Source organism: Myotis lucifugus, unplaced genomic scaffold, assembly GCF_000147115.1.
Source record: "Myotis lucifugus unplaced genomic scaffold, Myoluc2.0 scaffold_134, whole genome shotgun sequence".
NCBI classification, from domain to species: domain Eukaryota; kingdom Metazoa; phylum Chordata; class Mammalia; order Chiroptera; family Vespertilionidae; genus Myotis; species Myotis lucifugus.
Window position 1 is genome coordinate 353,713 of NW_005871182.1, and position 15,909 is coordinate 369,621.

Below are 15,909 nucleotides of genomic sequence, written 5' to 3' on the forward strand. Positions count from 1 at the left end.
CCGCAAAGCCTGCTTTCCAGCAATGCCGTCATCCCCAGAAGGCATGCTTGGAACATAATGGCTCTCGCTACAAATTCTATTAACTCTAATAGTTGTTCTGTGGTGAATGGATAATGCGTTTAGCAGAAATAGACCCAATCAATTTATATGAAACACATAAAACTTTCTCATTGGAATTGGCATCTGTTCTTGAATCACAGGAGCGTATGTGGGACCGGACAGCCTGTCACCCTCACTTCTGGGCACATTCACCGTGTCCTGGGTTAATTAGAGAGCTGGGCCAGGTAACACTCGGGCTCCCTTACGCCGTACCCTTCACCCTCAGACCACGGGGCTGGGGACGGGGAAGGACCTGGAGACTGTCTACTTCAAACCTTGACTTTAAAAAATACCAGTTTTCCCGCCCTGGTCCATGTTCACGTTGGCCCCTCTTACATGAGCTCTGTTATCTCTGTTATCTGGTGACATGTCCAGGCACCAGATGAGGGATGCCCAGGATCACAGCTGGCTAGTGCAGGTCCCCCCCAGGCCAGGCCCAGGGGTTCTGACTCCCGGTCCAGTGCTCTTTTTATGATCCCACTCAGAAAACGGTAAACCAACTGTCACCAACCAACTCGGAGGCAAGACTGTGGTTTGAGCCAGGACTCCATGAATTGTGGTGACTTGCGGGTTGGGCCCAAGGTTCAGGCCGGTTCTCAATTAGACTGAGCAGATCCCTTCCCACTCTCCCTACACAGCCCGAGGAGAGAGGGGTAAGGAAGCGGAGGCAGGTCACGGGACAGGGGTCCCGCCTGTCCTTACCTGGGCTTTCAGAGAGAGACAGGATGGCGAGCCTGCTCCCACCGCCTCACCACTAATGCTCGTTAGAGAGAGAGGGAGAGCGCCCGGAGCTCAGTGATTGCATTATCCCAACCATTTGGTTAGTGTAATTGTATGTGCAAAGCTGACAAATGTAATTTTCTCAGACTTAATACTTGTCCCATTTTCTCTGTTCTTTTCTGATTAGTTAGTGACTCAGGCTTCCGAGAATGCTTCGTGAGGCACCTGGCCGGGCTTTTCCCTGCCAGGCCCTCATTGGAGGGGAGAGCTGGCTCAGGGAGGGCGGGGGGAGGAGACGAGGTGTATTTAGGGAGATTTGGAAGCTCTGTGAGTGAGTCTCCCGAAACTGCCTCGGTGTCTCCAGGTGGTGCCCTAGCCAGCCGCCCGCTCCAGCCCAGCAGAAACAGACAGCGCTGAACTTTGGCAGGAAAATCTTATCTTGTCTCCTCTGACAATTGATTTGTTTACTGATCATGCAGGGGCTCTCAACTGGGACGCACTACCCCTCTTTTCATTTTTGGTGTTGATCTGTGGGTTGGAGACTTGGATACTCAGAAGTAGCTCAGCTGGTTGAAAAAAAATGTAGATTTCAGGTCCCCTTCCTTACCAGCTGTGGGCCACGTACATTCTTCCGGATCATCTTCCTCCTCCCTACGGTGGGAACAGCAGTAGCTGTCCCTGGGCAGTGAGGATGGGAGGAGCTGACGTGTGGAACACCCTAGCCAGGGTCAGGTGTGCTCATGGATTACTCCTTTCCTTCCCTTGCCCCCGGGGCCCCGGCCCTCCCGTCCTCTCTAGGGGGCCTCCCAGGTAGGAGCTCTAAGTTCGGGTTAAGTTGCAGGCTGTGATCTCCCCGTTCCCAGGCCACTTGGCTCCCTTGGGCCAGAAGCTCCACAGCAATGAGTACGTGGCCCACAGCTGGTAAGGAAGGGGACCTGAAATCTACATTTTTTTTTTTTGCCCCTGTTGCGCTGGTCGCATGGAAGGTGGGTGTCAGGCCAGTGTTTGCCTGGTGATTATTTGAGTGGGTGTGGCCCTGACCTAGGCCTCTCCATGAGCCCATGGACCCCTCCTCCTGCAGGACCCTCCTTCTTCAGGTCCCTTCTCCTCCAGGACCCTCCTCCTCTAGGACCCTCTCCTCCAGGACCCTCCTCTGCAGCACTCTCTCGCCATAGGCATGTAACTGGACTGCATCATTGTCTACCTGTTCTCTCCTTTTCTAATCTGTGAGTTCTCTGAGCTCCTGGCTTGGATCTGGTCCTGCTCAGCATTTCTGAGCACTGGCCTGCCCTCAGAGGAGTCTGCTGGAACTGTGGGCTCAACATGGATCCAGGGGCAGCCTCCTCTCCCTGACCATGAGCCTGAGTCCTGGCCAGTGCTGATGCAGAGGGCCTGGTGGACCGTATCTTGTGGGTGGTGGGGAAAGGAGGCTCTGCTCCCCTCCCCCTATAAATCCTCTTGATGAAGACAGAGGCACCCCCACCACACACCGCTAGGGTCCACAGCAAGGTGGGACTGGAAGTCTGTCAGGCTGGGGGAGAGATGCCTCCCGCTACTGAAACACAGCAGGGGAAGGGGAGTTGGGAGCCTGCCTCGGCTTCTCCCTCACCTGAGCTGCTCCCTGATGTGGCAGTGGATCCTGGGGGAAGCACTAGCTCTTTATTGGGTTCTCTAAAGCCTACTGAGGAGCCTACTGAGGCTCAGTGTCCTCTTCCCTTTGAGTTGGGGTTGCTTCAGAAGGGGGTCTGAAGACCCAATGCTGACCCACAGCCATCTGCCCATCACCCTGCTCTGAGGCTGGGCCGCTCAGTAGAGGAAGCTGTGTTCCAGCCATTGTCATCTCCAGCCTCTCAGGCAGCCACTCACTTCTAATTTTATCTGGAGGTGGTAGGGGAACACCAACGCTTTTGAGCCGCTGTGTGATTTCATTAGTCTGAGTGGCCACTGGCCAGGCCCTTATCGATCAGCCCTGTAGGGACAGTGGGAGTTTATATGGCAATAAACCCGTCAGGCTGGGTGGATGGCAGGTTTCTGAATGCTGGCTGCAGGGGAGCCAGCAGCTGACATCTGAGAACCGAGCTCAACATTAAGTGCCCACCAGTCGATCAATAAGTGTTTCCGGAACTCCCGCCATGTAACCAGTGCTGGTGGTTAGGCAGGCGGTGGCTTGCCATGATGTTTGCTTAGTATGTCCTGAATCTATCATAGGAGCCATGGTTGACCAAGGGCCGGGAAGTCAGGGAGGTACTTCCTCCCTTCTGGGATGAGGTGCGGGTAAGACCGCTCAACAATGAAAGCAGGTCCTCCCTCGTGTTAGACGGTTTCATGAGCCATGAACCACGAGGCAGGGGTGGGAAACAGAGACTGCAGTGTGGAAAACTGGAAAGGTATTTTGAGGTTCCAGTTAAAGGAGAAGAGAGGAAGGGGGAGGTAATGGGAAAAACCATGAACTCTTTCCCTGGTCTGGAGCTGCGAGGTCAGGCAGGAGCGAGGACGGGATAGTTAGTCCTGGGGTAGCTATTTGGAGGAAAGGAAGAATGTCTTCAAACACAAAGCAAAGCTAATACTTACTTAATATGTTGAGAGTCAATGGATTCAATGTAATTTGCAGCAAATAAGGATTTCACATTTATAAGTAGAAATGAGAGATTTATCATTTATCTATCGGTATTACCTTTTACAGGAGGAAGAGCATGGTGAATGGTGTGCTGCGCTCCTGCATCTCCAGGTCACTCATGTTGGAAGAGGCCTCAGTGCCCAGGCCCATCGCCCACCTGGGGAACCCTGACCTGTGGGTGTGGCCCGGAGGCCTTCATCCGCTTCCCTGGGGCTGGCTCACGGAGCTAATAACTGCTGAGGAACATCATGCTGGGGCTTGAGACCAATCCCAAATGATGCCCTGTACAAAGAGTAGCTGAGAAGTCACTGCCATGGTTTAGGGCATGAGGCTGAAGAGGCCTGTGTTGGAAGCGGCAGAGCCCCCTCGAGCGGTCCTTCATCCCGGGACTGCTGAATCAAGCAATGTTGAGGGGAGCCAAGCTCTGGGGAAATGTGTTGGACCTGACGCTCTGGGGGCTTTTACCCATGATGGGCTAGCCTGCCTTCCTGCAACAGATAACCTTGGGCTTGGGCCCAACCCTCTTTATGTGGAGGAAAGATCTGAGGGAAGGTTTGCTTTGTGCAGTGAATGGAGACTGGTGTCAAGGGGCTGAGGTGAGGAGAGGTCACCAGCCTGGTTCTCTGCTTGTGCCAGGGCCTGGGTGTTCCCCGTGCATGGAGGAGTGCTCCTTTGCACACCTTTCAGAAGCTCTGTAGCAAGAGAACCAGCTCCTTCTTGGAGCCCCAAAGCCAAAGTGCAAGCAATGTTCCTTTCAAAGGCTGACATCTTATTCTTTAAACTTAGCTCCCTATCCCGATCATAGCACCCATCTTTCTGCCTTTTGCAACAAATAATTACTTTGCTCAAATTTGTAAGTTGCACCCTTACCTGTAGGGTCAAAGATGGGGGTCTCTCTTGGTGTGTTTTCCCAGAGTTTCATCTCCTTGTTGGGGTTTCTCTCAAACAGATTTCTTGACTTGGGTGCTGTATTCTGCAGCATCTTGTCCTCCCCACTGACTGGAATAGAGAAGACCCCATTGGTTGAGTTAAGTGAGGCTCTGCTGTAAGGAGGTGAGCATGCCCCAGGGAAGGTGGGAGAAAGTGGCTCAGGTGAAGGAGGGACAGGGAGCCCGGGTAGTCGGGGTGGGAACAAGTGCCGGGGCGGGGTGGACTCACTGGTGAGGTAGCAGTCCAGGCTGATGGAGATATTGTCAAAAGCCACGGTGGCTCTGGATCCTCGTTCCCACCATGCGGCAATCTGCAGCCAGAACCTGTACATGTGTTAAGAGGAGTGTGTGTGAGGAACAGCCTGGATTGGCCACATCTTAGGACTCAGTGTCCAGCAAACGGGTGCCGAGACCCTGCTCATGATCAGGGTTCATCGGCCTTCCCTGTCTCAGAGCGGCTGTACGAGGCAGCAGTCAACATCTCCCCCTACTTCTCCAGCACAATGCACTGCCCTCTCCGAGCGACTGTTCCACATGTTAATCCAATTTGGAGTTTGGGGCTCGGGTCTAGAACTCCTGGAGCCTCTGGGTGTGCAGGGTGGGTGGACATGGGTAGGCCTGATGTTCCCAGTAGAGTTGAAGTCATTGTGAAAATACTGAAATGCTTCTGTACCAACTGAGAAAGAGCCACTGTTCCCTGACAGTCCCCTACCTGTTGCTGCAGGCCGCCTGGCTCCTTCCCTGGTGCCCCCTGGATTTCACACAGCGGGGGTCTCAAGGATTTGGTGTTCAGCATCAGTTCCCACTGGGGTTGGTCTGTATAGTGTCCAACTGGTTGTTAAATATTAAATGATTTGATTCTGAGCCTTGGGAGTGTTGGTAAACAACACAGAGTGGGCCGTAAGTATTAACAATAAACACACTGAGATATCACTTTCCACCTCTCTCATAGCCTTGCAGGTCAAGGACTATGGCCAGGGAAGGCTTGAGAGTAGGCTAAAAAGAACACACCTTCAGTTCATTTGTCTCCTGGGGAGCCGTCCTCCTGGAAGGCTGTCAGCCAGGTCATTCCTGCTGTGAAGTGAGTTTCCTGAGAGCTTTAAAAACCTTACCCCCTTTCAAATTCAATCCAGAATGACCTGCAGGAGGCTGTGCAGTCTCTGGTGTGGGTGTTAAAATATCAAGAGAGGGAACCCATGCCCCAATGGGTGACTGAGTTAACCACATGTAGGATGGCCATTCCATGGAATGCCCCTCCCCAATACAAAAGGATGGACCAGATACAGGCTGTAAATTGGATGGAACTGAAAAACATTATGCTGAGTTAAAGAGATCAGACAATAAGTTAAAGACCTCATGATTCCATTCATAGAAATTACTCCATTTATATGAAACTAGAGGCCCAGTACACAAAATTTGTGCATGGGGGAGAGGGGTCTACTCAGCCTGGCCTGCGCCCGCTCGCAGTCCAGGACCCCTTGGGGGATGTCTGATTACTAGCTTAGGCCCGCTCCCCACTCCCGCCACCACTGCTGTGCTCAGCAGCTGTAAGCCCAGTTTCTGGCTGAGCAGCACTCCCCCTGTGGGAGTGCATTGACCACCATGGGGCAGCTCCTGCATTGAGCATCTGCCCCCTGGTGGTCAGTGTGCATCAAAGCAACTGGTTGTTCTGGTCATTCTGCCATAAGGGTCACTTAGGCTTTTATTATATAGATGTCTAGAATAGGCAAATCTATAGACAGAAAACAGATCAATGGTTGCCTATGGCTGGGAGTCAGGACAGTATTGACTGAAAACCAGCCCAGGGTTCTTTCTGGGGGTGATGAAACTATTCTAACATTGGATTGTGGTGCTCTCTGTACAACTGTACATTTGCTAAAAGTCGTCAACATGCACACCTGTAGCTCAATAAAGCTGTCAGTACAAAAAAGAGAGAGAAGGAACCCAGACAATAGAGTGGGCAGCCAGGGGTAGCAAGAGCAGAAAACCAGCGTGTTGGTGGGAATGGGAGACTGACGGGTTGGAGACAGTGGGACAGAGAGGGCAGAGGAAGCACAGGACACAGGCCTATGGGGGATTCTAAGAGAAATCCGACAGGAATACTGAATTCAAGTTGCTTACTGTCTAATGGAGAGATGAAGAGTGTATACATACATCAGTGTAGATAGGTAGAGGGAAGTAAATGCCACATGAGGTGTGGATAAAATCCTCTGAGAGCTCAGAGGAAGGAGGAAGTCCACCAGGCTGGGGAGGTGGGGAGCGTTTCTCAGGGCAGGTGGTATTTAAGTTGGTGTTGAAAAAAGAAAAGGACTCAAAGGTGTGGGGATGGAGGGCAGTGAGGAGAGGGCATTCTCAGTAGAGGAACTGAAGTGAGGGATGTGTCAGAGCAAGTCAGGGCCCCTCTGGCTCGGGTGTGAGAGGTATGGAAGGAGGTAGAGATGGTGAGAGGCACATGTGTATCACACACCTTCAGTGTCTTCTCCGAGTCTTGGCAAGATTACAGCTCTAGTTCCCCAGATCTCCATGGAGCACATGGTCCATAGTTGAGTTCCTGGCCTGAGCCTAGCTGTCTCAGGACACAGTAGGCAGAGCTGCCTGATGCTCCTACACAACTGTGGGTAAGGGGCCCACAGCCACCTTCCCTGAGTCTCCCCTTTCTGATTAGATCATCTCCTAATCTGACATCCATAGGCCAAGGGCCACGCTGGGCACTGATTTCAATGCTGAGCTGCATCATGGGTGTGCCATCCCGATGGGCCTGGGGTGCCTGAGCCAGTAAATGATATATGTGTGCCCATCAAGCATGGGGGGAGGGGGGGACAAAAACTCCCATTTTCCCCTAAATGGGCCCTTCTGGAGAAACTGAACATCTCCCCTCCTCTCTGCTTTATTATCGAGAGATTAGAGCTGCAAAGTTCTCAACCAGCCACTGGAACTCAGCATGGACAACATGATGCAGGCCGGGGCCGGGATGGTTTCTAAATAGAAGAGTTTCTAAGTGCTTTGTAAGGCAACGGCGATGACAGCTGCTGTTTAAAAGAGTTTGATTGACACTTGGAATTGCACATATTTTGAGTCAGGAACACTCACAACAATCAGGGAAGACTCAATCAGATGTCGAATCAGCTGTAAACATGCGATGCTGCTTCTGTCTACCTAGGAAGCCAACCCATCCCTACAGGCTCCAGATTCCAGAGGCTATAGGGAAGGGGCAGGTGGGGGAACGGGTGTGGGAAGGGCAGGGGTGAAGCAGAGGCAGTTGGGGAATGGGGTCTGGGGATGGTAGGTGATGGGGCAGGAAGAAGACAGCAGAACCATCTAGGAGTTTCTTTTCTGTGGGGGCCACTGGCCAAGAGGTGGCCACTGGGGCCACCAGATTCAGGCTACTCTACTTTGCATGGTAGCTGGTTGTGGGTCTTTACCTGAACCTCAGGTGAAGAAGAGAGTGCCCCTGGCTCTGCTCAGCCTCTCCCTGATGGAGGTGGGTGAGGCTTCCTCAAGGCTCTCACAGTCGTCCTGGCCCAACCACTCTTTTCTGTTGACCCCACTCCCACCCCAATGCAGATACCAGGCTACTCTCCAGAGTGGGCCATGGCCTCAGGCCTCAGTTCTGGCACATGCCCCGGGGACTCCTCTGGGATGAAGAGGAAGTTCTAGCATGCACTAGGCGGAGTGCTCCGGGTCCGAGGGCAAGTTCTAGCAGGTTCCAGGTGAGCTGCTCTGGGTTTGAGGGAAAGCCAGGTCCATTCCTGTCAGGATCGCAGGGGCCAGGTGGTGTAATGAACATACAGGTTACTCTGCTGCCCTTTCCCCAAAGCCTTAGCTGTGTGTAGGGGAAGGGAGCCGAGCCCCCATGGCCAGAAAAGCCATGCCCTCCCTCTCCATGGGCAGCTGGGCAGGGAGAAGGGAAGAGGCAGCTCTTTGGGCTCCTCCAGCTCCCTCACTGATCTGTGCTTCTTAAGATGGTGGCAGCTGAGCGCCCTCTTTCTAGCCCTCAGCATTGCAGATTTCACTCCCTGCCCTTCAATGGCTCACAACTGCTCAACTCTTTTGTTTCTCCAAAGAAGGCACTTTTAATTGAATGGGCTGTTGTTGCTTTTTCTCTTTTTTTCCAACTGCTGGAGTTTGGAACTTGTTGCTAAAACAGATCTGGCTGGAGATCCTGGTTGGAGCCTAGCTTTTCATAAAGAATGCGGCCCTGGCTCCTGGCTGCTCAGCTTTACAAAGTGGCCTGTTGAAAGTTGGCTCCAGGGGATTCTAGAAGGTGGCCATCAGGGCAGTGGGCGAGGCTAAGAGGGGTGGCCTTGGAATTGGGCGTCTCCCAGATTCCAGGCGGATCTCTGTTTAGAAAGTGCTGATGCTGCTCATGCACAGCTTGAAAAACGCTCCATCTAGTTTAGATCACAGACCACTAATGGACAGTGAATGTAACGCCTTATTTGCCACCCTGCCAGCCTTAGGGGCTGACAAAGCTAATTAAGTTCACTTCATGATTTTAAGCAGCTGACGAAAAGGTGTGTCTGAATGTGGACTGAGGGAATAGGAATTATTTGGAGAGAGGACAAGACCGAATGGCTGGACTGGGTAAAAGGCGTTTGACAGATGGGCCGCATGTCTCAGATTCCTCTGTCAACCACCAGTGGGCTCAGAAGGAGGGAGTACCCAGCACCCCTCTTGCAGCTGAGGCTCGGCTGGGCTCTGGCTGCCTGGAGAGAGCTGGCACATTCTGCTGAGGAAAACCACCTTCTCCGATGGCTCACTGCACAGTTGATTTGCTCGGTAAAGTATTCTAAAATGGACCGTCACAAAGCTTGGGTCGCAGTATGCATTTCTATTAGAACAATGGATGTGATGAAAAAGCCCTGCTGAGTTCGCCCTATTGTCTGTGTAAATGACTTCAGTGACCATCAAAAAGGGGGGGCTGATGGCCAGCTTGGGGTTCCTGAGACCAGCACTGGCTGGGACCTAATGAACACACTGGGCTCATGAGAATCACCTTGTTCATGGCCAGGTGGTCCTAATGGACACACAGTGGAGCCCTGACTCGAGGAGTCTTTGGCTTCTGCCCAGTGGTGGGGCGGCTGGACATTCAAGGATCTCTCCCGCTCTCAGAAGTAATTAACCATCTCCTGACTTGGTTTCCCCTCTGGGCTTAATGACACCAAGAGCAGTGAGAATGTGTCAAGTGCCCTGAGGAAAGAGAAGGAACGTACTTGGTGGGGGAGGGATGTTCTGAAGCTAGTCAGGGGTGGGCAAACTTTTTGACTCAAGGGCCACAATGGGTTCTTAAACTGGACCGGAGAGCCGGAACAAAAGCATGGATGGAGTGTTTGTGTGAACTAATATAAATTCAAAGTAAACATCATTACATAAAAGGGTACGGTCTTTTTTTTTTTTAGTTTTATTCATTTCAAACGGGCCGGATCCGGCCCGCGGGCCGTAGTTTGCCCACAGCTGAGCTAGATGGTCTGGAAGGCCAGCAAAGAAGAGCAGGGGCCTCAGGGGAGCATGGTCTGACTTGCCTGGAACCAGGAGACAGTAGCAGAGGCACGATGGGCATGCAGGTCTCTCATCCCAGGCAACTTCTTTCACTGTCCCTTGCAGAACTACCCCAATTCCTTCATTTCATTTAGTCCTATGAACTCCATGACTTTGGTGAAGTACAATAAGCCCCTTGGAGCAATTGGGGACCTGGAGGGTATCCAGAGCTGGAAAGTGTCTGCATCCACTTTTCTCAGAGACTGGGATGGCCCTGCACCTTTCTCGGACACACAGACATTTCCAACACGGCCCTTTCTGCTGTAGTGCTGGCCGGTGGCATGGAGGGCCGAGATGGTGCCGGAGATGGTGGCACCTCCCAAGGTGAAAAGACACAGGAAAAGGGATCTTTTCTCCCCTGACAAAAGCATCTCATGTGGGTGCATTAGCAGCCTCCTCTGGTGGAGACTGAGTTTCAAAAGGGAGAGTGGAGTGAAGACTGGGCTATACACTTGGGGATCCTGGCAAGTCACTGAAACTTGGTCAGCGCCACCTTGGTTTTAAAAAAATCTGTCAGGTAGGTATTTCCACAGTGGACATCCTTCTTTAACATGGGAGATTCCAGTTCACCGTTCCTGTCTTATATTACATTTTATTAGAAATCTGTGTTTCTCCAGGTGGAAATTTAAGTTACATATCTCCCCACATGCCTTCAAGCAAAGATTATTTTATGTACCAGCCACTGTGTTTACAGCTGGGAGTATAGCGATTCATAACAAGGATCCTCACCTTGAGGAGTCTGGACAGTTTTGTAATTCCCATTATTCACTGATGAAAGGATTTCTAATGTCCCTTTCAGACCTTCCCTCACAGAGCTACAACCTATATAACCTGGGAAAATATTGAATCTGGGCAGTGAGAGAGAAGTCAAGAAAGACTTGGAAGAACTGGATGCCTAGACCAATGTACACCAATGGGGAGACGAATCCCTCAGGAGCAGGTGTGGTTGTGGGGCTATGTCCAAGGTGTGGGTGGATTGCCAATCAGGCAGCTGGAAACCTGGGTTGGGACTTAGGCAGAAATAAAGTCTATGTGCTACCTGCATGGTGGTGAGGATGGAAACCATGAGCATCAGTGAGGTTCTTGGAAAATAGCATGTAGAGAACTGGATTCTGCTTTGTTTCAAATATCAGCAAAGTCTTATAAAATGGACTGTCACAAAAACATATGCCTCTGTTGACTTGTAAACTAAGCTGTGGATATTACCAGGAAAATCTTGAGCAGATCTGAACATCCTATTATTCTAAAGGGGTTCCTTCCCCTATTGCCATTTGAGCGACTACTTCTAAACCAGGCTCATAGGCCGGATCTGTCTCACTGCTTTGCACTCTTGATTGTAGAAACGTAGCAATCAAAGCAACAAAACTTGTCCCAAACGTCACAGTAAATCAGTGTTAGAAATAGGACTTAAAGCTCAGAATTGCTAATCTACTCCTTGCTCCAATGATCTGGGATATTTTCTGAGAAAGAAACAAGGCCAGATCCTTCCAGAGTTATGAATGTTTGATTTGTATACATCAATGCCTTATTGCACACTGCATTGCTGAGCCACCAGCCCTAGCTTCCTCCTCCTCAGAGGGCCGACCCAAGGCTGTTCTGGGCTACAAGGACCTCTTCTTCTCCAGCTCCTCTCCCCCATTTCTGACCTCCATTTTGAGGCTCAAATCATTTCACATTTGGTCCCTCCCAAAAGCCTCCAACAGTCTCCAGGCTCTGGTTTCCTATTCTCCAGCCAATCTTTGGGCTCAGTGGCTCTATCCCTACAGCCCAGAGCACAATGTCCACATTCACCCTCTCGAGGAGACTGCTCAGGATTCCCTGACACAACCTTGCTGAACCCACATGAGACAGCCCTGCCTCTGAGCCTCAGCCCATCCTGGTGGCCTTCTTTGGAATGCCCTCTCCCTTTTACATTTTCCTAAGACGTAAGTTTTCCTCCAGTTCCATCTTATTCTCATCCCATTTTCTTCACGAAAGCTCCCCTGACACATGGAGGTCACTGTGTCCTTGAACCTGGCCATGCTCTGTGGGGCCCTGCACAAAGGGTCCTTGTGTTACTGTTTGCCTCTCAATGCACGTGTTTTGTGTCTTCCTCAGCAGGCAGGCCCTGTGGCCCAGCAAGGGGCTGGGTCATATACCCCTTTCTATTTCTGCACTTGTTGGGGGCTTAATATATGTTTGCTGACAATGAAACAGCTAATGGTACTTCTCCAGTTACTTAACCACCTATCTTGCCCACAAGATAGTGGGATTTGACATTCCCAGTAACTTCCAAATGTGGTTAGACATCAAAGCCATCTAGGGAATTAATATATAAATATTCATGCACTGGAGGGGGGTCCCTCAGCCTGGCCTGCCCCCTCTCACAGTTTGGGAGTCCTCGGGGGTAGGAGGTGACCCGGCAATCAGGGGAAAGCGATGCCCTATCACACCTCTGCTGCTGCCACTGCCGGCAGCGCAAGCCTTGGGCTAGCCCTGGTTACCTGAGCCTCAGGCGGCCCTGGTTACCTGAGCCTTGGGTGGCCCTGGGCGGCTGGGCAGCCAACATCCTAGGCTTGCCTGTGCCTCGGGCCAGCCCTGGGTGGCTGGGGGTCTGAGGGGACTGGGGGACTCCAGAGGCAGGCGCACGGAGCTGCCGGCCCGCCTGGGGGCAGGCCCGGGCTTGCTGCAAGCCTGCCGCTCTGGTGGGGCTGAGGGGACTGGGTGCTGCCATCTTGTGGCAGTGGGTGCCGCCATCTTTGAGGGCGTGGTGTCAATTAGCATAATCCCTCCTTATTGGCTGTGGGTGCTGCCATCTTTGAGGGCATGGCAGTCAATTAGCGTATTTCTTCCTTATTGGCTGTAGGGCGCTGTCATCTCTGCGACAGTGTGAGGGTCAATTAGCATATTCCTGCTTTATTAGATAGGATATATATATTCCTGGACCTAATATGTGATCTACTGAATTAGAATCTCTGTGTATGGTGCCCAGAGCTCAAGACTGATCAGTGCTCAGTGTAGCTAAATAAGGAATCAGTGTTCTCAAGTGACATTCTGACAGATGTCCAGAGATGGGGACTGTATACATTGGCTTATTTCATGACACAACGTATCAGTTTTCCACCCATCAATCAAACCCATTTTCCTTTCTTCTGGGCACACAGCTAGACTACATTATCCAGCATCCCTTGCAATTAGGTATAACCATGTGACTGAGTTCTAGTCAATGGAGAGTGAGCTGAAGTGATAATTCATAAAAATCTTCTCATGCAAAATCGCCAGCCCTTCCCTCCCCCTGCCCCCCCTTCACCCCCCGCTGCCTCAGACAGTCCTAGAGGACTGGAGCTGGGGCTGTGCTGCTTGTCTGGGCACCAAGTGTGACAGTGAGTGCTGGCTGGATAAATCAATACATAGTGCCTGGGTGATTGTGGAGGTTAGTACCATTTCACACTTGAGCTTCTTCAAAGGCTACTTTCTGGTGAAGTGAAAGAAGGTGGAAGAAGGACCCCTGAGGAGGAGCCTCTATGTTTAATTGCCTGCAGGCCCTTGGCTTAACCCCTCTGTGCCTCAGTATTCTCTCCTGGAAATGGGAGATGACATCTGCCCTAACTTCCCAGAGGTGGGGGGCAGGGTGGGCACCTCACATGGTGAAGGAGGAAAGCACCGGGAAGAGAGGTCCGTGGCTGCTGTAGGTGGGAACAACATGGGTACAGAGTGTGGGGAGGTTCAGGAGCTGCTGTGACAGGTGCTGGCGTGTGTGGGGGGTGTTGCCGAGTGTGACATCCACTCCTACGGCATCTCTTCTCCCTGGGGGAGGACGAGGCGGGGAGGTGAAGGCAAAGCAGCTACACATGGAAACATGTGGGGAAGGGGAGGCAGGCGGTGGAGACCACACGCAGGGCCTGCCCTTTGGGCAGCTTCTCCTGGGGACAGTGCAGCCACCGAATGGCCTGGATTTTCCGTGTCAGTCCTTATGGAAGTGAACTTTATTCTCTACAAAGGGTGATTCGCTAAATGTACAACTAAATGTATTTTACTTCTGTGCCTCTGTTTGACATGGCACATTAATACTAGTATATTTGCAAATAGAAAATGTCTACCAGCACCATGCATAGTTTTGGGGTGGAGGTAATCAAAGGCTAGATGCTGACTTGAAAGGCCTGTGGGGAGCGGGCCCTGTGCCCTGGAAGGAACAGGGGAGCATCCTCCTCCTCCTGGGTTGCCTGGATAGAGGTGTTAGAGAAGGCAGGTAGGCCAGCGGGGCTGGCGGCGAGTGGTCTTGGGTAGGAGCTGGTGGTGAGGAATTAAGATGATGGATTTCAAGGGGTGGATGAAGCAAAGGAAAAGGCTAACTCAGAATGAATAAGAGGTGTGGTCTAAAATAATCCCACACCAAAATGTTGTGTTAACAACAATGGCTACCATTTATCAAGATTTCTACTACATGCCAAGCACTGGACACTCATTTTCTCAGGCGAGTCCACAGGAAGCAGACTAGCCTACAGGTTAAGGGAAAATTACTTCACCTCTTTAGACCTCAGATTCCTCTTATAAAAAAGTGGATTAATTATAGTATCCACCCCAGCAGGGTGGATTTAAGGATGAAATGAGACAATGCATGTCGAGTACCCGTTACAGTGACTGGCAGGCAGCAAGTACTCAACAAATGCCAGCTCTAATCACCACCATTTAGAGCTCTTCCTGTGGCTCTATGAGAAAGCTGTGACTCAATTTACAAAAATCTGACTTAAACCCCACTTCATCAGAGGTGTGTCTAGACCTGCAAACTAAGGTTCGTTGGACACACCTGGATTTCCAGTCACTGGAATTTACTATCTCCCTACTCAGGCAGGAATATGTTGTCATGAAAATGCCCCCTAATGCCTTTCTCATTACAGAAAGATGTCACTCAAAGGGCGAGTATTGCTGAGAGCACCTGATAAAACGGGGATTCTGTGGATGAGAAACAAGACTGGACCAGGAGAAAAATCTTGGCTCGTGGAGTCTCTGGTCTCAGCACATGAAGATGTAACTGCGTTTCAGTGATCCTGTTTGAAAGATGCATTTGTGAAACATACCACTTGTCATTTATGGCAAAAGATGCAAAGGGAATAGGAAATCTAAATATCTCTGGAGGGGATGTTTTTTCTCGTTAGGCTCTGTGTATTGGGCACAACTAAAAGCCTTCGTGATAGTGCAGCCCACACACGCCATGAGTGATGTGCTTTCTGTTTGGCTGCCCGACCGCAGCGGTTCCTGGGACATGACTTGATCCATGGCGGTTCCAAATCCACCTTGCAATGAGCTAAATTTACCATCTGCCTCTGCTCTGGTGACATGTTGAAGTTTAGGATGGTGTGGGGACATTGTGTTTCATTAAGTAAGATGTGCGATTATAAAGAGGAAAACTTGAAGTATGTCCCTGCAAAAGACTGACATTTAGAATAAGGGGAGAGAACTTGTCTTTCTTCCATTTTGAGAAAAGAAAAGAATTAATTCCAGCAGAGAGAGTGGAAATTGAATGGAAGGGGAGAAGGTGAAATGGGGAGAAAATGAAGAAAACTAGTGACATGAGGTGGATGTAAAGCAATGCAATAACTTTTAAGCGCACATCAAGCCAATATTTAAATTGGCGCTATCCTTCAAAACGACCTTGAGAGCTCAGATCTGTATTCCAGGGATGTTGTCGCTGCTCAGACACCCCGGGCACTGCTCTGGGAGATTTTCTTGTCAGTAAACAGTATGGTTTTACAGTTAATATCATTTTATAAGAATGACAGACTATGACAATATTTCTATCACTTTGCCTGTTTGGTAATGGACAGAAGAAATATCATTCTATGGATCAATGTCTCCCTGTCATCAGCCTCCATGTATCTATGGCATATTCTTTGAGTCTTTGCAGAAGGACTACTGTGTGGGGCAGCAATCTGAGGTAGCTCTCTGCTCTCAGTGCTCAGGTCTAGATCTGCCTGCTCACAAGGACTGGGACACACCATTAAAACAACGACTTTCATATAAAGAGAT

General features: G+C 50.8%; 1 protein-coding gene across 1 annotated transcript in view; it reads right to left on the minus strand.

Moving 5' to 3' along the window:
* Nucleotides 1-15,909, minus strand: part of ALK (ALK receptor tyrosine kinase) — a 67,609-nt gene that overhangs the window by 47,986 nt on the left and 3,714 nt on the right. Inside the window, exons 2-3 of the mRNA XM_023758627.1 lie at nt 4,595-4,689; nt 4,307-4,435 (exon numbers count right to left, since the gene is read on the minus strand). Coding sequence (XP_023614395.1) covers nt 4,307-4,435; nt 4,595-4,689 — 224 coding nt within the window. The remainder of the gene's footprint in view (nt 1-4,306; nt 4,436-4,594; nt 4,690-15,909) is intronic.